Below are 24,530 nucleotides of genomic sequence, written 5' to 3'. Positions count from 1 at the left end.
ACTCTCAACTCACAATCCACATCTGATGCCTTTTAGCATTTAATGTATAAATGATTTCAACTTCTTGTTTTTTCATGCAATAATCTAAAACGACATTATTGCACAAGTTAAATCAAACTACATTTAAAAGTTAAACACTTCTAAGCCAATGACGCACAAAAAAAAATTGCATCTGCACGTCAGTGAATTAATGGAAGTGTGGGGACATGTTTGTTTGCATTTCATTATGTGATATAACTAGAAATGATAGTGAAGCATGGATAACAGGGTGGAGTGTGCGAGCTGTGTGCAGAGAAGAAAATTACTAACAATCATAAACATAAACATAAATTCCAGCAATGGAACAACACTTGTTTTAGAACACAAGAACACAATTAAAAATCCTGCTCAAAAATGAAAGATTATTTCAAAGAATTTGATACACTTTGCTGTGAAATATTTCACAAAGTGTTGGGGACAAAATCAGCCATGGCAAAAAGTTCCCTGTCCACACTGTATACTATCAATATGAACGTAGCAATATCACACTGAATAAGCGAAAGCACTTAAAAGCATTTTTGTAAATAAACAGTTGCTTAAGTGTTAAACCACTATCATCACAGTAAACCACTGATTCTTATAGTTCTCTGAATTGGAAACACCTGTTACATTTATACATCTACCCAGAAAACAAACTACAACACCATCTATTTTCCATACCACCACAAATTACAGTGTGATAGACTTTGAACCCATTCCTAACCCTTGGTTATCAACCTAAAAGCAAGTTCTACATCAAAGTATGAAATGCATCAGTGCATGTAATGTAATTACCATAATAATAACCAACATTTTACAATTTTCAGTTGTAAAAATCCACCACTATAGTAAAAAGCCCTCCAGTTACAGGTAGATGTGTTTTACCATATTTTTCCCCACAAAAAGCAAGAACATTGTTACTCTAGACTAGAGTATACTTATATACCATACTTATACCACTACTAAATACTATGCCATTACATTTAAAATCTAAAAGTCAACCTATATGACAAAACTCGAATGGTCCTAGCCAGATAAACAAACACAAACAAACAAACCAAACTAAAAAGTTAGATTCCAGCTGTCTAAGACAGGTGAAGTTGTGCAGGCGAGAGAACTGAACGAGTCCTTACGATGCCCTGGAGGATGCGGATGGCCTTGATGGTGTGAGCCCATTTCCTGTGCAGCGACAGGACCGTCTTCATGTTGTCGCCTCTCCCGTGAACACAATGTCTCTGGGCCAAAGCGAATCACCCCTCAGCAGCACAATGCATCTGTCTGCCTTTGACGTAAGACTGAAGCCCGCTGGCCTACATTCAGTGCAAATCCCACTGTCCACAGCGACCCACGGCAGCCACCACGCAAAAAAAAAAAAAAAAAAAAACGGGACAGCTGAGGAGCTGTCTACTGCTAAGGTATTAAATTAAAATTGCATTTAAATTCATCAAATGATACAGCTCTATCTGGGTTGACATTAAAAGCTTTGCCTGGCTTACGAAAGGAAAGAAGCACCTTCATGGTCATGGGTTGGGATTTTTCTCTGCAAGAAGTGCAGGACACGCGGGACTGGTAGATTAGCAGTGATTCCATCACTATAATTAAAATTTAGAAGGATTATGGGGTTTGGAGCACCTAAGCAGTGTTATTTTCTAAGAGCAAAGCCGTATAGAATTGAACACCACATACTATAATAGTGCTATTTTAGTAAATCGCGTGGCACTACATGTCATAAATGTTCTTTGATCTATAATGGCTTTCCAACTCAGCCTCAAATCTTATTCAAGAAAGGATTAACATGTGGCATATGAGCTGCCCTCAATTCTTTCAATTTTTTTTTGCTAACCAGAACAGATTACTGAAGGATGATGTCAACGAACTGATTTCTCACTGTAACTGAGCTTGTATTGTTGCGTTGTACAGCAGCAGGTCTCCGAGCGCTCAGTCCAACACCACATCAGACTGACTGAGGTAACCTAGTAAAGGACCGGATTCAGTTTGGTTTCCTGCGCTCTTCATTAAAGAGATCAGAAACTCTCCATCAATGTCTTTCAAATATATACTGGACAAGACCAAGTACCAGCTACTTGAACTTGCAATTCATTTTTCTATTGTTCTTAAAGACCTTCTCATCTAAAGGCTTTTGCTTGAAAATACGTTTTTGTAGATAAATTAAATTGTGCATGTATGAATTTCCTAAAATTCATAAATTAATACATTTCCTAAAACTAAAAATTTAATTCCAGACATCTATGAAATGGATGAATTGGACCGGATAGATGAGGAAAAACAACGAGTAAAATTTGTGTTAGTCATAGTTTTGGTGATAACAATTTTTTCCAAATGTGTAAAAATATTTAAGAAAAAGTAGGTTTTGACTTGTACTTCACACTACCGTTCAAAAGTCTGGGGTTGGTAGGACTATCATGTTTCTGAAAAAAGTTACATATGCTCACCAAGGATGCATTTATTTGATTAAAAATACTGTAAAACAGTAAAATATTACCATTTAAAATGTCTTTGGTTACACTTTATTTTAATGGTCCCCAGCTACTGAATATGAGAAACTTTGAAACTATGTAACTAATTCTACTCAGCATCATTACGCCAGTCTTCAGCGTCACATGATCCTTCAGAAATCATTCTAATATGATGATTTAATGCTCAAGAAACATTTATTATTATCATCAATGCTGAAAACTATTGCTGCTTCATATTTATGCGGAAACTGCAATTTTTTTTTATATTTAATATTTTTAGGATTCTTCAATGAACAGAAAGTTCAAAAGAACAGCATTTCTTTGATAAAAAAAATCTATTGTAACATTATAAATGTATTTACGGTCACCTTTGATTAAAGCATCCTTGCTGTATAAATGTAATTTCTAAAAAAAAAAAAAAAAATACTTGCAGAGATACGGTCACATAAGTATAGAACATTAAATATACAATCCACATAGTTATGATATCTTCACTTCTCTTTAAGCAAAATGTAGCCTATAGCCTAAGACTTGAACTTGGAAAGCAAGCAAAAACAAATCTTTACACTTTCACATTATAAATACATTGCATTAAATAAATATACACACACATACACATATACATATACATATATATATACATCATATACATATATATATATATATATATATATATATATATATATATATATATATATATATATATATATATATATAAAATGTAGACATGCACACGTATCCATATACTGCTTTGACACTAACAAGTTCTCTCCAAGCCACAGAAATACCAAAGTCAGTCAGTGTGAACTTAGAATGAAAGCACTGCAATTTCCAAGCAAAACCAGCTCATGTTTACAGTAACCAAAGAGGATTTCAGCAGATTTGTTAGAAAAGGTCAGCAGCACAAGGAAAAAGATGATTACATCTAAAAAACAAACTGAGAACCTGCCCAGAACCGACCATCTTCCTGACCATGCTGCAAAACAAGTGTGACTGTGAAGAGCCACAAGACAACCTTAAAAACATCTGACGTGTGCAGAAAGATGACAAGAAGATATTCACAACTCCCCTCAAAACATGTGAAAGTCAACAGTTTGGAGGAACATTACTTAGTCTTACGACACTAAAAAAAATTCTCTCTGAGCTGTGATACTATACACTCTCTGGCGCAAACAAAACACGCCATATTACACACTGGTAAACCACTTTGACAGGGTAGTGTAATGGTGACAGAATCACACCGCCAGGACGTTCCTGTGCAGCAAGGATCGAAAAAACCCAACAAGACAAGAGGACGAAAGCCAAAATCTTCCATTTAAATAGGCCTACATAATCTAATAGGGTGTATACTTTTTATAGACACTGTAGATTCAATTTTAAAGCATTTTCAGTTCAATCAAGCGAGGTATACCCATCAGAAAGCATACTGAAGGGAATATGCTGTTGTTATTCTGACAGAACAGGCACAATGTGTGCAGACAGAACTCCCTCTGCATTATAGATAAGCAGCTTTAGCTGTCTGTCTGTGTCCCTTCAAAAGAGCTGAAATCAGTGAACGACAGCTTTCAGTCCAAGTTTCTACTGAAATATAAAAAGTCTCATTTTAGACGATGCATAACAGACACGTGATGAGCGTTACATAAAAAGCATAAATCCATTGCAGGTCTGGGTACAGCAAGCGTAAACATGGAAGGAGTTTTTTTTTTTTTTTTGGTGTAAAATAAGAAAGACTAATGAACAAGAAAATGACCTCAAATTAATTTTAGATGCATATTAACCAAACAATTAACACCTAGCCTATAATTCCATATTTTGAAATTTTATGAAGATTATGATGCTGCTGTAAAACTGGTGTGGTGGTCCCTCTGCTGGTGACAATTTAAAAATGTCTCAATTCATTTTTTTCTACATAATAATGAATTATGAGTATATACAATATTAAATAATTCATAAAAAACAGCTTTCCTGTGCTTACATGAGAAGCCTATGTTCCCTAAAGCTGCTTATACAAAAAATACAAACAAAATATTAATTGAACCAGTCCTTGACTTAATTAATGTTGAACTATTAAAAATTGTAGTACTTTATATTTTTTGACGATAAAACAAATAATTAATCTATTTAAATATTTGATAGTATCTTTTATTCGTTAAGTGCCGTCATAATTCTGATTCATAGACTTTTATAAATACTGCTGTACTCGACACAAAGTACTGATGATACATTTGATCGTGTTACACTGGCGTTAAGATACATTATGGTCATCGCTATTGTATTACTGAAGGAAGCAGGTGGATAAGTTACAGTAACACGAGCAACTGTGTTACTCAGCGAAAGACTGAAAACATTCGCTCTGTGAAATTAAAATGAGCGAACTGAAGGAGTTTTAATAGTAGGCTACTCACATGACAATAGTCCATAACCTTTCTGCTCAGAAAGAGCCGCCTCTCCATAACAACGGGCATCTCGCAAACTGCACTGATGCTAAACTCCGTTTACTTAAAATAACGAGTTTAAAGTACCACGGGCTGTGAATAAAACAAAGTTAATAACACGGAAACCTCTGAATAGCGACAACACGGGCGCCTAAAACATTCAAACTATTGTACTGTAAATCCCGACCGTACCAATAAATCACGGGGGGGCGGTAATGATAGCCAGCGTATTTATATGCGACTATTTTCTATTTCTTCACATTACATTAGCTTTATCTTAGCGTGCTTACACGTGTTTTGAGGAATTAGGCAACGAGAAATGGTGCATTTATTTCATTGCGTGCCCGACGAGGTACAATGGACGGTTCCAAAATCCCTTATCTATCGACTGTATTTGCATATTATCGACGGAGGCTTTGCTCATGAATATCAATTAGGCCGTGCTGGCATTGCTTAGCAACCGCTTCCAGACACGTATACACGTATTCAAAAGTCAAGTCTTCCCCACAGTAGTAACGATACTATTTGATTTGAGATGATAATCTATCTAACCAAATGGCTAAAACGTTTCCAAAGTTTGGAGTTCCAAACTTACCAAAACCCTACTCGGACGGGATTAGTTTTACATGGAGATGTAGTTTAAGGTAATCATTACCAAAGCCTTCCGGCGATTTTAGTCTTGCCCGAATCGTAATTTACGGAAAGCGCGTTCACGTGGCGGTAAAGATTATAGCGTAATTTGCTTAGTATAAGTTATAGTTGTTCTTCCGTGCCATTAACGACACATTTCCATGAACAAAAAGTGTTTTTCAGATTTACCAAGTCTCTGAAATGGATTCATAAAAATAAAAAGAACCAATGCACAGCTTATTAAGAAAGATTATGGCTTTCCTAAATATACACTCAAGCACATAATGCAAATATAACTGGAGAGGTTTATATTTTCAAAGGCTGTGACTGTTAATATGCAACATCTTCACATTAAAAAGAGTGACCACACTAGACAAAAACGTAGTATTACCATACAAAGTACTGCATTCAGTGCAATGCTGCAATTTGAATTACTTTAAAAGCACCATGAAATACAAATAGACAATTCTTATTTTTATGGAATAACAGTACTTATTATAAATGATTTATCCGTGCACATCATTATTTTTATTAATTCATGTGCCATAATCTTTAATCAAAATAACTTCCCCTCCCTCTTGCAGCATCTCTTCTCTGATGATATGGTACAATAATCTGTTACATGAGATCCACCAATAGCAAACAACAACCATCCAATCAATTCCCCACAGACAAATCAAGTCCCGTCCTACTTTTTTTTTTCTTTTTTTTTTTCAGTGTCATGACAAATCGGGTCCTCCCTCGAAATCAGGTAAGCTAGTACATAAGCTTATTAATACAGACATTAATCCTCATTATAACGTAGTTCAGACAGCATTTATCATAACATGATTTTGCAGGACTTGTAATTAGGCGCTAAAGAGAGTACCTATTAAAAGTAATTTGAGCCAATGGGATCGCTTGGGGTCCTAACAGAGAGGAGGGCCTGATTTGACACCACACCTGTCCGACAATAGAGAAGAAAAGACTATCACAACTTGTTGCATAGATATGGTAATCACACACACACACGCATTTAAAAGACTCCATGAAATCAAAATGTATATTTAATATTTGTAAAACAAGGTTATGATTTCATTTGCATTCAAAAGTCAATAATATAACTTTTCTACAAACACTGGAAAAAAATAAACCTTGTTTCTGCATATTTTATGTGACGGGGTGGATATGCTTGAGTAATCTTGTCAAGCACAACAAATTATAATGTCAAATTAGACATTTAATAGCAGATGTGTGTTTGGTGCAACTTCCTGAATGAATATAAAATACACGAACACAGGAAAGATAAAGTCTTGCGACAGACTTTTCTTCCCTAGTGAAACAGCTTCAGTTTTTTGATCAGGAAATTTCGGACATGCGTGTTTTGTCCGTCATTAGAACAAGCAGAGACGTCCAAACTGTGTGCAGCACTTCATTCACGATAGAGTGGAGTTATGAGGACTTACTGATAGTTTGAGGAGCCAATGGCGTTACAAGGTTTAGTCACAAACTCTTAATAATTTTCAGTTGTCAAATATTTGCAAAACCCACAGACACATGCAAAGGGTGACCAAAAGTTATGATTTATGAAAAAAATTAAAATAACTAAATACGGAGATACAAGGTTTCCGCCTGACAGCAACTTTATATACATTATGTATTTTATGATTACTTGCTTTTGAACCAATTATTATTGCCTCATTGTGGTTATATATGTATTTTAAAGCCCCCCTGTGTTGAAAATCAAGTTCTTAAATGTTGTTTATATGTCTATATGGTGTTTTTAATATGCTTTAAGTGTAAATTCATCAGTCGACACCATTGCTGAATATTTTCTCCTTAAAACTGCAGTGAACCAAAGACAGTCTCAAAAACACGCTTTGAAATCGCTGGTGTTTCTGACGTCACAAACTACCTTGTAACCATCGTCAACGAGTGGATCTCTGTGCTGGAGTGAGTGAGAGGAGGCGGGGCTCATTTGCATATTTATAGAACTGCGTATACTAAATGAGGAAAGGGTGTAGCATTTCATTCAAGCTATTTTAAGGCATGACGAATGTCATAAATGTGTCATTTTGGTGCTCAACGATTCTTAAGGGATATAATTATTGCCCACAGGGGGACTAAGTCAGTTTAAAAGCTATTGCTCACTTGCGGTAGGTCTGTTTTTATTACCACAAAAAATATGATCCGATTACCGATGTACCTAATTGAGCGATTATGCAGTTACCAAAATAATCGTTAGTGACAGCCCTAATTGCAGTGTTTACATGAGGAGCGTTTGTAAAGTGCAATACCTGTAAAAGGGCTGGGTAGCTTGGAGCGGAGAGGCGTCGCCGACACAAATATTGAGCTTCGTAGGTCAAGGAAATCCTTTTCCTGTTGGAGCGGCTTGATCGGAACAACTCTATTTGGGCCGACTGGTCACTGTAACAAGACATTTTTTTGGGTTAATAACACTGATCACACACACTCTGAATGTCAACAACAAATGTTTATTGTGAAATGAGCTCCATCTAGGCAGAATTTTAAGTAAAACTGAGAATGAACTACTATTTTGCTCACACAGCCTGAGTCCTAGTCACATAACCACAATAACGCAGCAGAGAAAGTCAGTATATGCACAGTAAAGCACTTATTTGAAAGTTGATCTGGTCGATCTGTTAATAGCTAAACATGTTTACTAAATGTTAGTGTGTGTGTGCATGTAAATAAAATGTCTAACCCTGCAATTATACCTGACCATGCAGTTTGTTTTGTTGTTTTAGCTTAGCCTGACAAGAAAATACACAGCCTAGCTGAGTACATAAAGAGGCAGTGTTATAATTCACAAAACATGTCAGAAGTATTGCAGGAGTTAGCACCTGCTCTGAATGGAGTACACTTGATCTCCTTGGCACTATTCGGCATAACCGCTCAAACGTGTTCATGAGATCTTTGCCAGCAGAGTAGCCTGGAGTGATAGACTAACTATTGTTGCAGTAAAGGTTCAAGGGACTGGTTTAGCTAAATAAAGCTTCTTAAATGTTTAAAAGATAACTACATTTCTGAATTACATTGCCTGACAAAACTTGCCACTGATGTTTGATTTGGCTTGACAGCTTTTCATTTATTTATCACAACTCTTTGATGGTCTTGAGCTTACATCTGTCAGAGGGCCACAAAAAAAACTTGTCCCAAGTTAAGCCAAAATCCAAGTAAAATGACTGGGTTTAGTTTTTTATTGAGTGTTTTGCATGTTTGGTGGGCCGATACTGCGCTTGTGTACTCGTAAAAATGCTCTGATACCAACAACCGATACTAGGCAGCATGTGTACAGTACAGGGCTTATGACAAAGAAACCGACAACAGAGCAAACAGAGAGCAGAATGGATATATCTCAGAGAGAGAGAGAGAGAGAGAGAGAGAGAGAGAGAGAGAGAGAGAGAGAGAGAGAGAGAGAGAGAGAGAGAGAGAGAGAGAGAGAGAGAGAGAGAGAGAGAGAGAGAGAGAGAGAGAGAGAGAGATATGAAGGCTCTTTATTGCTGATCGTTTACTTAGCACACATGCGTCATTTGAATTAAAACTAAATCATATGTGCAAGTAAAAACATGAACCGTTACATGATTTGTATAACGAGTGGTTCCCTACATTATTACAGGAAGGTTGTACAGTAATCACATTTTCAAAAAGTTTTCTGTGTGCAAACATCAGAAGCACGTGCCTAGAAAGCTAATAGCCTATTCAATGTCTTGTGCTAAAAATTCACACAAAATTATGTCTAAATGCTTGTATAGGCAAGTATCCTTGTGAAACAGTTGGTTATGTCTTAAGCAGGGTTCTCAAGTTTTATCAAAAGCTTGGAGTGAGATCACATGCGGTTAGGGGAGGAGCCCTAATGGAGCCCCGCCCCCGCCCGTCCATCCCCGCCCCCCAATTTTAACCATTGTTCATAATTAACCAGCACAAATTGAAATTATAACAATAGGTAAATCTGATAAATGACAGAGCAATTAATCACATCAAATATAGGCTACTCTTTAATGTTATATTTCAAAATTACAAATATACAAAAATATAACAAATTGCTCCAAACAGTTTGGAAAAACAAATCTTTTTGCATTTTGAATGTGTCTAGTCGTAATGGTATAATGATTTATTGTGTGGTGTGGGACATTGTGAACAAATGACATAGTATTAAGGTGTGTGTGTGTGTGTGTGTGTGTAAGTGTGGCCTGGTAAACCTTACATTATGGGGACAAAATGTCCCCACAAGGATGGCAATATCTGAAATCCTTGTTCGTGTGGGGACATTTTTTGGTCCCCATGAGGAAAACGGCTTATAAATCAAAAAAGTTATGTTTTTTTGAAAATGTGAAATTGCAGAAAGTTTTCTGTGATGGGTAGGTTTAGGGGTAGGGTTAGTGTAAGGGAATAGAATATACAGTTTGTACAGTATAAAAATCATTATGTCTATGGAAAGTCCCCATAAAAAATTAAAACACTACATGTGTGTGTGTGTGTGTGTGTGTGTGTGTGTGTGTGTGTGTGTGTGTGTGTGTGTGTGTGTGTGTGTGTGTGTGTACACAAGAGTACACACTGCAGCTATGTGTTTTGCGTTGTAAGTGTTTGTTGCACATTTTGACGCCTTGATAACATTGATATATTTAATGTTCTGGCCTAAAAATGTTAGACGAGCTTTCTTAATTCCAACTTACCTTCTCCATCACGACGTGTGTTCGCGTGATGTTGTTGGTTACTTAGTAACGAACGTACGGCGGCCGAGAATTTTCTGTCAACTTCCGTGTGTTCGCGCCAATGGTTCGCGCATCTATGTTGCCTAGTAACGAACGCAATCTGGCCGAGATACGTGCTGGCGGCAGGAAGCTTCACTTTGTGTGCCTGCGCCTCGTATACAACGTTATATATAAAGCTTGCAGGACAACTTGGTTGGCATTGCCTTTTCAGCGTGAGAAATACACGGTGTGGCGTGTGAGCGTGTGAACTGGTTGAATTGCGTGTGTCTCACGGCCACTGCGTGAGACTTGAGAACCATGGTCTTAAGTGAATATAAACCAGTTGAAAAGAAATCCACATGTAGCAGTATGTTGGATACGCGCAGCTCTTAAAGTGACAGCAGCCTATTAAACCATTTTGTCCTCAATGTTAATCTAACAACAAAAGACAGAAAATCACTCACTGCTCTTGACTGGTTGAGCTCTGCAGGAGCAGCTCTAAATATTCACTGTGCTATTAAATTAAAGATAAAATATGATAGAGCAATAATATGAACAGTGAAAGTAACAGTAGGTCCTACAATACATTTTAACAGGCATAATTAGGCATGAAAATAACTGGGAAAAAAATCTATTTGCTAAGCCAACTAATTTGATTCATATTCTTTTGGTTTCTCTGCCCAATATTTTTACAAATTAAAAATGCAATGAAAATACAGGTATCTGTACTTAGTAGGGCTGTCACTTTACGTTCGAAAATCGATTGCACAATCGATCGGACCAACCAACACAAGTTTCGAAAACGAAAATAGGGAATCGATTTTAATGGTCTTTTCTCAGAGCGCGTCCAGCTCGTCTCGATACGCCGCAGTGAACGCGCGTCACACAGCGACTGCAGGCTCTGACAAACACACATAACAGCAAATTATACTTCTGCATAATGTGTCTCTTTTTAGTACAAAAATGTGAATTCTGCCGGTATTCAGACAGTCTCATGCATGCAGATACAGATTCGGGCTACGGTCTACAATCGCCTACGTAGGCGAAATTTGTTTGACATTTCTAATCGTAAACACAGCCATGTTGAGCCTGCAGTGATGTTTTTCATTGATGTTATGGCAGTCCACTCTGCTTATTGTTTTTCGAGAATGTTGCACACCTGTTTGTCATTGTGCACGAAACTTCACGCCAATAAATCATTACAAATATTGCTGACTTGAGTGCGTCTCAAGCGCCCTCTTTACGTTAGTCGTAATGCCTGTTAGTTGTCCATGGATTTGCCTATATTTGGCATTGAAAATGGAAACATCTTTAGACATGGAAAATCGATTTTACAATCGATTCAATGAACACTTAAGTCTCAAAAATCGAACAGGATTTTTTTCACAAAAGTGACAGCCCTAGTACTTAGTAGTATCTGAAAGTACTAAAAATAAAAGTATTGTATTGGACTTGTCCTGGAAAAAGTGGTATCGGTGCATCCCTACTAATTACATATGATCATGTATCACAATGTATTGAACCTTGACTTTCAAGTTCAGTCATAAGAAATAGCACACCTCTCCTCGACCAGTTAAACTTCATTTGCCAATCTTTAGGGATGCACCGATATTTGAGGTACAGTATCACTCATATCCGTAGCATAAATGGTGCGAGGAGAGCTATGTGTCAAGTTTAATACTTTAGGTAGGGGTTTAATGAGCACCACCCATAATTCAGTGTTGAGCAAAACTGTTTTGCTCAGCTACTACTGAACAACACAAATACTATCAGAGTCATTTGCGGAGAATTGGCACACAGAACGAGCCACAATATATACTCAAACACATCCGATCATTAACACCAATTTTCCAGCTACGCCTGCCATAGGCACCATCAAACTTTCTTCTTCCTATAGTATCTTCTACATAACTCACCCCGAGGGTCTCCACAACCTCCGGCCGGGCGGTAACAGCTCCCGCTTGTTGAGAGGCGCGACCCCGATGGCCGCTTGCATGATGGTGATGAATTTCTTGTACTTCATTTTAAAAGTTCTCTGGTTCTTCTCGGTTCCTTCGATCTAGAGAGGCTCTCAGCGGCATCTAACCTCTTTGTTTACCAACTATAACGTCACTACATCACTGACGAAGCTGCGTAGAATCTCATTCAAACCAGAAAAGAGTCATTCTGTCTAACAGACCCATCGCTGCACACACTATCTGCATTACGGAGTCTCTTGGTCTGTGGAATCTCACAGATGCCCATTTCGTTCTCCTCGTAGGATAAGAGGAGGGAAAAGAGAGAGAATACGACAGACACGTGGACAAGCTGGCAGAGCGTCACTATTACATAATTCTAGAGATCTCAAACATTAGTCTAATGAAAACACTGTGAAGGGGGATAATTGTGGCACTAAGCCGTGACAGATCATGGATGCACCCTGGCCCGTTGCTCTGTAATCCCTCAGGCGCTGCTGGTTTAGCCTCCACCCATTATCACCCATCCACCAACACACGCACATGTACATATGTTCAAGATTTGTCCATTCATAAACAGACCACCCTAGAGAAGATTTTCATCAGGTTGGAGGGACGGAGTAACCGGGCTTCTCCTCCACCCAGTGTACGACGGCATTATCATCCAAGTGTTTTGAACAGTGGATTATGGGTAGGAGGAGATTGCGCTGCCAAAGTGCCGGGGCTCTAAAATCCCCTCCACACTCCAACTCTTTCAAATCACCCAAAGCCCCCGTAATGAAACCGTCTATTTTTAGGTTTGGCTACAAACATACGTTTTGTTTGAACATGGCAGACTAGTGGCAAATGACCCGAGTTGGCATAAGGTGATAAAGTAATAGCCAACAAAAAGAAATTTAAACCAAAAAGCCACTGCAAATTAGATTCTAAATCTTTAATCTAAAAACATAATTATACTTATTATTAATATTAGGGATGCACTGAAATTTCGACTGTTTTAAAGGCCAAAATCAATGACTGAAACACGTTTAATTAGCGTTTCGTGCACAGAATAGCTCTAGATTGACAATATTAATTTCTCGATTTAAATCGGTAATGATATGGTTTCTTAAATCTAAAATCTCTTAGTCTGTGCCGTTTTCTGTTGATGCGTGAACAAAACCTCACTCAACATTTGTAGCACGCCTGCCATCCAATAATCGCAAACAGCTTTGTGCTTTGGTACTTTTAATGTGAAGCAAAGTCTCAACTTTAAAATTCTTTCAATTTATTATGAAATTCAATCAATGTCGTTTAGACGCTCTTTAATACGCAGTGACGAATCGCTGTAGCGTCTCAGTTCAAGCGGCAGCGTGGATCAAGCGCACCTGAACCGATCATCTCATCTCCTCTTTACTACTAGTTACAGCACCAAATAAACATGAATGAACACCAGAAGGTATATTCAAATATACATTAGATTAGATGATTAGATTAGATTCAACTTTATTGTCATTACACAAGTACAGGTACAAGGCAACGAAATGCAGTTTAGGTCTAACCAGAAGTGCAATAGCAGCAAGTGCAGGATATACAGTGGTTCCATAAGTGCAGAACATGGATATGTACTGAATAAATATAGAGTTGAATACTATTATAAACAAAAATTTACAGATAGATTGTCCTATGAATATAATATACAGATAACTATTACTGTGAACAGAGTTTACAGCTAGATATGTACTGAATATAATAATATACAGATGGCTATTACTATAAACAGAATGTTTACAGATAGATATGTACTGAATATAATATACAGATGGCTGTTACTATAAACAGAATTTTACAGATAGATATGTACTATGAATATATATACAGATGGCTGTTACTATAAACAGAATGTGAGCATAATATACAGATGGCTATTACTATAAACAGAATTTTAACAAATAGATATATGTATAAGTTAGGCTAATGAGCAGTATAACAATGGATTTAAGTAGTGCAAATAAAGTTTGGACAGAAGCTATCCGAGTGAAAGTGCAGTGGAAAGTAATTGCATATTACAGTTAAGGTACGATATTGCAATGTATATATAAACAGTCGGTACTGTAAATAAACAGTCGGCAGTGCAAATTGAGCATATTCCAGTCAAGGTAGTAGTGCAAGATGCATATGTAAACAGTTGTTACTGTAATAACAGTCAGCAGTGCAAATGAACATTATAGTATTGCAAATAACAAAATGGAGGCAGGTGTGAGGAGGGAGAGGAGAGTCAATCAGTATATGAGGGGAGAGGAGAGTCAATCAGTATATGAGGGGAGTGGGATCAATGAGGGTTAGAGTTTAATAAAGAGACAGCTCTGGGGAAAAAACTGTTCTTTAGTCTGCTGGTCCTGGTCCGGAGGCACCTGAAACGCCTGCCGGAGGGCAGGAGAGAAAACAGTCTGTGGGCTGGGTGAGAGGAGTCCTTAAGGATGCTGCGAGCTCGATGCAGACAGCGTTTCCTCTGGATGTGCTCGATGGCAGGTAGTGGAGTCCCAGTGATGCGCTGGGCGGTTTTCACCACCCGCTGCAGTGCCTTGCGCTCTGCAACAGAACAGCTCCCATACCACACTGTAGCACAGTTGGTCAGGATGCTTTCTATTGCACAGCGATAGAAGTTCACCAGGATAGTGGAGGAAAGCTGATTCTTCCTCAGTGTCCTCAGGAAGAAAAGGCGCTGGTGAGCCTTCTTGACCAGGCTGGAGGTGTTGGTTGTCCAGGTCATGTCCGCCGAGATGTGGATCCCCAGGAACTTGAAACTGGAGACACGCTCAACAGCCATTCCATTGATGTGGATGGTGTCGTGTGTGCCTCTTGACACTTTCCTGAAGTCCACGATGAGCTCCTTCGTTTTGGTGGTGTTGAGGAGCTGGTTATTTTCGGTGCACCATGTGGCCAGGTGCTTGATCTCCTCCCTATAGGCAGTCTCATCGTTGTTGCTGATGAGACCAATCACCGTAGTGTCGTCCGCAAACTTGACGATGGAATTAGATCCGTACACAGGCTTGCAGTCGGAGGTGAAGAGGGAGTAGAGGAACGGGCTTAGCACACAGCCCTGTGGTACACCAGTGTTGAGTGTGATGGATGTGGAGCAGTTGGAGCCTGATCGAACATTCTGGGGTCTGTTGGTCAAGAAGTCCAAAATCCAGTTGCACATGGAGGTGTTGAAGCCCAGGTCTCCAAGTTTGGCTATTAACTTAGTTGGGATGACAGTGTTGAATGCTGAGCTGAAGTCAACAAACAGCATGCGTGCATAAGTGTTCTTATTGTCCAGATGTGTGAGCACAGAGTGCAGTGCCATGGAGACTGCATCCTCTGTGCTCCTATTGCTACGGTAGGCAAACTGGTGTGAGTCCAATGTGGATGGTAGAGAGTCTTTTAGGTGTGCCAGGACCAGCCGCTCAAAGCACTTCATTACGATGGGTGTGAGTGCTACAGGGCGGTAGTCATTAAGGCACTTCGGGCTGGAGTGTTTTGGCACTGGCACAATGGAAGTGCATTTAAAGCATGTTGGTACAGCTGCTTGGGCAAGAGACAGGTTGAAAATGTCTGTAAAAACCCCAGCGAGCTGCTCCGCACATGCCCTGAGTACGCGTCCAGGGATGTTGTCTGGTCCAGCAGCCTTGTGCGCGCTGATCCTGCTCAGTGCATTGCAGACATCTGTGGAGGAGAGTGTGATCGGTGGGTGGTCAGCTGAGGATTTGAGCTTGGTGGCAGTTTCTCTGTTGTCTCTTTCAAAGCGAGCATAAAAGTCATTTAGCTCGTTCAGGAAGTTGACATCAGTGGCTGCGGGGGTGGAGTGAGAGGGTTTGTAGTCACTGATGGCCTGAATGCCCTGCCACATGCGCCGAGGGTCAGCGTTGGAAAAGTGTCCCTCTATCTTAAGCTTGTAGCAGTGCTTGGCCTCTTTGATGCCCCTTTTCAGATTTGCTCTGGATGTACTATAGGCTTGTGCATCTCCTGATCTGAAGGCAGTGTTGCGTGTCTTCAATAGGAGTCGCACTTCCCTGTTCATCCATGGCTTCTGATTTGGGTATGTGGTGATCTGCTTCTGGGTTGTAACACTGTCAATGGTGGTATTAATATAATCCAGTACAGAGGAGGTGTAGCAGTCAATGTCCGTGTGAGAGCCACTGGTGGCTTGAGAAGCAAACATACTCCAGTCTGTGTGTAGAAACCTTTCCTGGAGTGAGAAATCTGCCCCCGCAGGCCACACCTTGATGGTCTTCACTGATGGCTTCACGCGATTGATCAGAGGTGCATATTTGGGGGTGAGGAACAAAGAAAGGTGATCTGACTGTCCCAAGTGGGGGAGGGGTGTCGCGACGTAAGCTTCAGCCATGTTTGTGTAAACATGGTCTAAGGTTTTGTTTCCTCTGGTGTGACAGGAAACATGCTGGTGAAATTTCGGTAGCACTGACTTTAAGTTTGAATGATTAAAATCACCCGCAACAATAAACGCAGCTTCCGGGTGAACGGTCTGTTGTTTACTGATGGCTGCGTGAAGTTCTTTCATAGCAAACTTGGCATCAGCATCCGGGGGAATATAGGCTGCAGTTATAATAGTGGAAGTGAACTCCCGCGGTAGATAAAACGGTCTACATTTAACCATGAGAAACTCAAGGTTAGCTGAACAATGTCTCCCAACAATAGCAGAGTTTGTGCACCAAGCTTTGTTAATGTAAATGCACAATCCACCACCTCTGGTCTTACCGGAGCCATCTAATGTTCTATCCGCCCGGAATGTATGGCGTCCCGCTAGCTCAATAGCGTTGTCCGGTATTCCGCTGTTTAACCATGTTTCCGTGAAAATTAGAACATTACAGTTCAAAAGTCTCTTGCTGTATGTGATGTTGAGTCGAATCTCCTCCATTTTGTTCAACAGCGACCGTACATTGGCAAGGAAAATGCTGGGTAAAGAGAGCCGGTGTGGTGTTAGCTTTAGCTTAGCTCTTAGTCCTCCGCGCTTCCCCCGCCTTTGTTTACGATCTCGCCGGCGCCTGCGAGCACTTCCGCCCGGCCGGGCAGAGTGCATAGCCTCGGGTGATCTGGCGATCTCAGGAAGGAGTCGAAGGTTGTCCATAAAACTGTCGGAAATTCGCAAACCAATATCCAAAAGCTCACCTTGGGTGTCCGATGTTAAGGCACAACTGTTCTGGACGAACAGACCCGAAATGAGCAAGAAAAATACTGCTAAATTACAGAATCTGGAGAGACCGCGAGCCTCGCGATGTACTCGCGCCGCCATCTTGGATCTTGGATCACAAGATCCAACTTACACAAGATCCAAAGATCACAAGATCCAAGATCACAAGATCCAAATTACAACTTACTGAAATGAATCCCGTCTCATGTAATCGCTCAATCAGTGTTTCAACCGGGGAAAGATGTCAATAAAACAGATTGTAGGTTATACAATTTACCTTAAGAAAGCTATTATTGTGTATAAACTCATTCATTAGCTAGGAAAATAACGAGAGAAGAGCATATTTCTTCTGCACTGCAGGCTAGCCTATTACATATTCATTATAATTTTACTTAGGCTAACCTGTTAGTGAGGTCTTCATTATTTAATGTATATTTGATTTACTGTCATTAAAATGTTTTTATTTTACCAACAAATTGGCTCAGAAACAATTCTGTTATTAAAAGGTTGATATAAAAACTGCCCTATGTGCAATTTAAAAGGTTTGTACAACTCAGTTTTAGATATTTGAGTGTTGATTATTAAATAGGTTTGAATGATTAATTGAATGTTTAATTTATTATTTATTTTTGGTTTCCGGCTCAAAGGGCATCCTAAATTTTCGGTCTCGGTTTTGGCCCATAATTTTCATTTCGGTGCATCCCTAATTAATATTTAATAATATTGTTAATAAATTCATATTTTATTCAAGAAATGAATAAAATGTATTAACTTGCAAGTCACAGGTCAAGTAGACAAGAAGGTTGCAAAACTGCCCTAATTCAAGGTTTCATAAATATATCTTCTCAAATATCTTATTAGGATAATATTTGGATAGAATTTTTGAAAGGATGTATCCAATATAAGGATGTAGACCAGTTAGCCATTTAACAGAAGTATTGGCTCCAAAATCTAAAGAAATCCTTTTCATGGATTTTCTGTATATTTTTGTATTTTTCTTTTTTATATTTTGTGATTTTACACATAAATGTAGTGTTCATTTATGTATTTTCTGTATTCTCTCAGTAAGGTGTGATCATAAAACAAGTTGCCACATGTAAATGCTATCTGAAGATTGTTTTGGTAAACCAATAAAAAGTATAATAGCAATCCATTACAGAAAGAAACATGAGTGCAGGCACCTTTCAATATCAACAAAAAAACGACTGAATAACTATATATAAATTCACCATTACATGCTGAAACCTGTCGCTGAACCTCACTCACACAGACATGTCTCCACAGTCACAGAACAACCACTCCCATCATACTCACATTACACACCATAATAGCTAAACCATACAACTACTACTTCTATACTACAGCAGTTTAAGAGAACCATTTAACCGGGGTCGCAACCCACTGAGGGGGACAAGAAGTATTAGAATAGAAATGGCCAAATATCTGATAATCTTGCAGCTGCTCCTCTGCACTCCATTACACACCGCTCTGTTTGTTGTTAGCATTTTTAGGCTGGTCTGCCTTAGCGCTCTAGCGCTCGTCAATGTCCAAATGATTGAGATGACCAATCAAATCAAAGGCGACGGGTCTTACCGTATGAAGACGAGTGCGATTTCCAACAGGATGCATTTTAGAAAATGAAGAGTGCATAGTAAGATTGTAAATAGCAGAACATTTAATATTTGACAACTGGTTTACCATAGAAATGTGCAAACTACTATTTTTTTTTTCCATGAAATATGAAAACATGGTATCATTTACAAGGGGTTTTCAAACCTGTCCTGGAGGGTACTAACCTGTCTTTGTACGTTTTGTACAGGTGTGTTAGATGAGGGAGACACAAATGTGAAGGGATGGGGTGCTGCGTTTAACTCCACTTTTAGGGTACGTTTACACGACAACGATGTACTAAACACGGAAACGTTTTTCCTTTGCATTTTTCACGTACAGTTGACAACGTTGTCAAAAGCGATCCCTGTTCACACGGATCCACGAAAACGACAAAAAGTGCTGTATTATGCATGCCAGGCCAGTAGATGGCAATGTCACTTTGTAAAGAAACACTACGTGCCTATAGACTGAACATGTAACGTTACCGTTTTCAAAAATTCACGTTTTTGTAATTTATATGGAGACGATAACATTGTCGTTTTCAAAAACTTGCTCTTTGAAATCGGTGTTCAATTTTTTTTTATATTTTGTTAACATCTCGCAATTCTGAGAAAAAGTCAAAATTGTGAAATATTCTGACTTTTTCTTCATAATTGAGATATAAACTCTTCTGTGATGGAAACAAGCTTCCATATTGATTTGAGGAGAACATCTACTTCAGGCAGATTCATAGACCACATACAACACGATTGTGATGTAGATTGTGCTTATTTACCCCCACCCCACACAACTCTGTAAGATGTTAGAGTTATTTTGACATTTAACCACTTAATACTTAAGCAGACTGTTTTTACACAGTTATAGTTTATTGTATTATCATTTTCGTTTGTGTTATTTTTATTTTCTCCAACAGTCCAAGCCTATATAGGCATCTAGAATAGTGCGTAAAACAAACTGTAAATAAAAATCAGCTTCATAGCAGATTCAAGTGATCAAGGGTTTGGTTGTATTAAGACACATTGCAAGGTTTCTGCCAGTAGTGGGCACTCGTGCAACATAAGCAATAGCCGCGTTTCCACCGAAATTACCCAGAACAATTTGTCCCAGGAACTTTTTTCCCCCAGACCTGTTGCTGTCTGCGTTTACACCGCGGTCTAAAGTACCAGGAAGAGAAGAATAGGCGAATAGTCCAGTGACGTAGGACTGCGTGCTACTTTACAGTTCCCACTGGATTTCATCCTCTGAATTTAAGCTTAATAAAGCCTGAACCTCATCGTCGGTCAATCAGTCGTATTTTTTAAACGCCATTGTTGATTCGAATAGCAAATAACTGTTAAAGGGGTGGTTGATTATGATTTCACTTTTCTAACTTTAGTTAGTGTGTAATGTTGCTGTTTGAGCATAAACAACATCTGCAAAGTAACAACGCTCAAAGTTCAAAGCAAAAGGAGATATTTGCTTTTAAAGAAATAGCTTTTTAAGGACTACAACAAACGGCTGGTCGGGACTACACGACATTCCTCCCGGGTTAGTGACATCACCAACCCTAGAATTTACATAAACCCCGCCCCCTGAACACGATTTACAGATTATCAAGAGAGAATATGCTAATCAATGTCTAGAAGATAACTACACATAAGCTACATAAATTCATCAACTAACCATTCAGAAATGTCCTGTTGCTTCTACATGTTGTCACTTCTTCTTGAGTCTCTCCATCATTGTCTGACTCTGGTTTGAAGATAAAAGGCTAACATTTCCAGTGCATGTCTGTGTGAGGTAAAAAGGAAGCACTTGAAGCTCCGCCCCCTGTGCCACGAGCAGCAGCTCATTTGCATTTAAAGGAACAGACCCAAAATGGTGTGTTTTTGCTCACCCTCAAAAAGTGACAACTTTAACATGCTATATACAAATATCTGTGGGGTATTTGGAGCTAAAACTTCACATACACACTCTGGGGACATCAGAGACTTATTTTACATCTTGCGAAAAAAGCATTATACCACCCCTTTAACCGCACACACCGCAACAGATGAAATGCTGCGTGGAATCAACCAATCAAAATGCGGCATGAGCTCAACCAATCAGCAAGTCCAGCGCCCAAGTCCCATCCCTGAAAGTTCCTGAACTTTGAAAAAGTACTACCTAGCAAGCAGGGACTTTCTGAGAGGGAAATATTCATATTCTAGATCCTGGGGAAAGTTCCTGCGGTGGAAACGCACCTAAAAACGTATCCAAGTGAACGAGAAGCAGGGAAGATAGTGAGGGAAGATAGTGAGGGAAGGGCATAAAAATGGGACCAGCCCAGGACAGGTTTGAAAACACCTGCTTTACATGTTAACTGAAATGCAACAAGAAACATTTAGCATTTTCAACATACAGACATACGATTAAGAGTGAATTAGTGCATGTTTTAAAATAAAACACTTGCAAATAGTTTAAATGGATGACTTCATTACTACAATTAGACATAGAATTGCTTTTACTATTTTTATTGCTACACATTCCACAGTATAAGTATGTAGTAATAAGGAATACTACAGTATCATATCCTGCTGATAATGCATTGTTTAGTTCTAAACTGTTGACCCACATGAACAAATGAACTTTGTCCTTCAGTCTGACTCATGTCAGGCACTCAAACTCAGTCCAGCCTGAACTGATTTTGAAATAAGCTTGAGGCACATTAAATAGCACCAGCATCAGACGTTTTCCAATATATATGAAAGGTACAAGTCAAATAATACATATATATTCACCCCTGAACATGTTAATATGAACAATATTTTTAGAAAACACCAAAAATAACAAGATTCTTAAAATCTAGAAACGTTTGCAAGACTAGTCGATGATTTCTCTATGAACCCCCGTCTAACAGATGAAGACACTAACATGAATTCCACAGCATAATGTTCAGAAAATCCTTCAATTCAGCTCGAGTGGATTAAGAACTCAAAAGCATTACAAAACCAGCCATAAACGCGATTTCAGTTTCCTATTTTCAGTCTACTGACTCTGCCAAGCTCATATTAAATGTGAACAAACAACATCGTTTCACCAAACAGAAAAATGATTTTGTGTGTTCTCGTGTATTTCTCCTATTGTCCGAGTCGTTTAATGCCTTTACGTAAGCGGCGCGTGGCAGCGTAAGCTAAGCTTTCTTTCCTCTTTCCCCCATGTGTTCGGCTAATGCAGAATCACAGTCCACATTATGCAATGCCAATGCACATATGTACATTCAATCATCAAATAAAACATGTCACATTTCAATCACACTTAGCTTCACAGAGTTAAACATATAAGCCTGTAATAATAACCCATGATAAAGCAGTTTATCTCAAATAGGCTTTAACATAAATTTAATGATGAATTCAGGATTTTGAGGATTATGTCAGGTTAAAGGGTTCTGTTATTCTGGGTTTATTTCCACAACCAGAAAGTTTTCTTATCAGGAGAGCGCTGATTTCATCCGTCCCACTGCTGTCCTCATATGAGTGAAACTCTGAGTCACAGAACAAAACTATGAGTCCATTACATTTCACACCTGGACATGAGGAATGAGAGAAGGACACTTGCATCCGGTTTCACAGACCAAGGTTAAGATTGTCCCAGACTAAAATGCATGTTTGAGCTGTTTTGACTGAAAGCAACTTGCACTGGCTTATCACAGTCATTGTTTTGTCTCAAGATGAACACCACTAATGTTTTTTCTAAGGCATGTTTATAAAAGCGACTCAGTGTCCTAATTAAACGAAGGCCTAATCCTGGCTTAATCTAAGCCCTGTCTGTGAAACCAGGCCTAGGGGTGCGAAGTATTGAATAATGGTGTACTGCCACATACAGTTTCATTATAGATCTAGATAGATCAATAGACAGACAGATAGATAGATCTTTTAAACACGGCACAAAATTTACAGCATTCATTTTCATTATATGGATATCTGTTTCCGTAATGCAATCAAAAAAAAAAAAAAAAAAGGTAATTGGAAAACTTTTTTTCCTCACAACTGCGAGTTTATGTCTCACAATTCGGAGTTTACAACTTGCATAATGTATTCTGACTTGTCTCCCCAAATTGCATTCCCCAAAAATCTCACAATTCTGACTTTTTTACACAGAAATGGGAGACACTCCCTTGTTTCTAGAAATTCTGATTTTTTTTCTCAGGATTGTCCGATTTGAGAAACATAATCTCGCAAAACTCGGTAATCATGACTTTTTATCTCACAATTCTGACTTTTTTCTTGTAAATGCAAGATTTTTTTCATTAATTATATCTCACAGTTTTGAATGAAAAAATCAGAATTAAAAGTTTTAATCTTGCAATTCTGAGAAAGTCAAAATTGCGAGATAAACTCGCAATTCTGACTTTTTTCCCCTTCCTTCAGTAATTTATTTATTTTTTTACTTAAAATCACTTTCTATTTAAATGTTTATTAATCATATAAACCTTTCATAATTTCTTTTCTCATGAATTGCATTGCTTCAAACAAAATTCAATAAAATAAATATACTTTTTTCCCCCTCAAAACTCTGAGATATAAACTTGCAATTATAAGAAAAGTCAGAATTATTTAATAAAAAGTCAGAATTACCTTTTTAATTTTATATTCTGTGGCGGAAACAAGCTTCCATATTTACACACTGTTTTCAGGAGAACATTAACTGTGGAATAACATGGAAGCAATAAAAATATCTGATATTTTGGGAGATTTATTGACCTTGACACAGTCATGAGTGTCCTCTCTATGATATCATTTCCTGACATTATTTTAACCTTTAATACATAAAATAATTTGATGATACATTTGAAAATAATACATGATTGTAAAACTTCTTTCTTTAAAAATAACTTTATCTTACACTTTTTCTGGTTTTTAAATAAGTTTTTCCATTTGTTTACCAAAAAAATTTTCCAAAGAAAAAAAAGGTTATTTTTTAGTTAGATTAAAAGTTTATTTTAAAGTAAAAAAAGTTAAATACGTTTAGTTAGACGTCTTAATCCAGCGTTATGACACGAAACCCAAAAGCCCGCGTGAGAGGAAAACACACTTGCGTGAGAAACACACAGGACAAAGTCAGAGAACACACTGGTCTTTCATGACAGGACTGGCTACTGTAGGCCTGAAGAAAAACGCTGCCAAAAACACGACAACTGCATTCAACGAAATTATAAAAGCACACACAAGTCCGTACTAAAGTTCACATTAATGTGTACATAATCTAACAGCAGCGGTTGTACGTTCCTGTGACATTACTTAGGTTTTTATCAGCCTCCTCCCCTAAACAATAGACTTACCGAAACCAGTGAACAGGGAAATGCGACCGAAACAACAAAACTGCTCCAGTGTGAAGAGCGTAACGTTACCTTTAGAGAGGCCGATACTGAAGATCCGTAAACTCCTGCCAGAAACGTGCGAGGTTCAGGGTTCTCTATATGTGACTGGACACTTCCAGAGAAAGTTTGAACACCTCGATTCAGTGTACAATCCCAGATTTCCTGGATCCTCCAGGTATGGGCGTGTCCGTGAGCGCGC

General features: G+C 38.5%; 1 protein-coding gene across 4 annotated transcripts in view; it reads right to left on the bottom strand.

Moving 5' to 3' along the window:
• Nucleotides 1–24,530, bottom strand: part of tjp2a (tight junction protein 2a (zona occludens 2)) — a 45,589-nt gene extending 21,059 nt beyond the window's left edge. Inside the window, exons 1-2 of one of the 4 annotated variants that reach the window (XM_084399794.1) lie at nucleotides 24,362–24,530; nucleotides 7,837–7,966 (exon numbers count right to left, since the gene is read on the bottom strand). Coding sequence is in view for 2 of the 4 variants with exons in the window: in XM_084399792.1 (XP_084255918.1) it covers nucleotides 7,837–7,966; nucleotides 12,171–12,277 (237 nt within the window). In the remaining 2 variants the exon portion in view is untranslated. Of the gene's footprint in view, nucleotides 1–1,151; nucleotides 1,281–7,836; nucleotides 7,967–12,170; nucleotides 12,479–24,361 lie in introns of those variants that run through there. The other 3 variants (XM_084399792.1, XM_084399795.1, XM_084399793.1) reach the window with 3 other exon arrangements.

This window comes from Rutilus rutilus (genome assembly GCF_951802725.1).
Source record: "Rutilus rutilus genome assembly, chromosome: 25".
Taxonomy (NCBI): Eukaryota; Metazoa; Chordata; class Actinopteri; order Cypriniformes; family Leuciscidae; genus Rutilus; species Rutilus rutilus.
The sequence above is the reverse complement of the archived record's forward strand: the minus strand, read 5'-3'. Positions and strand labels throughout refer to the sequence as shown.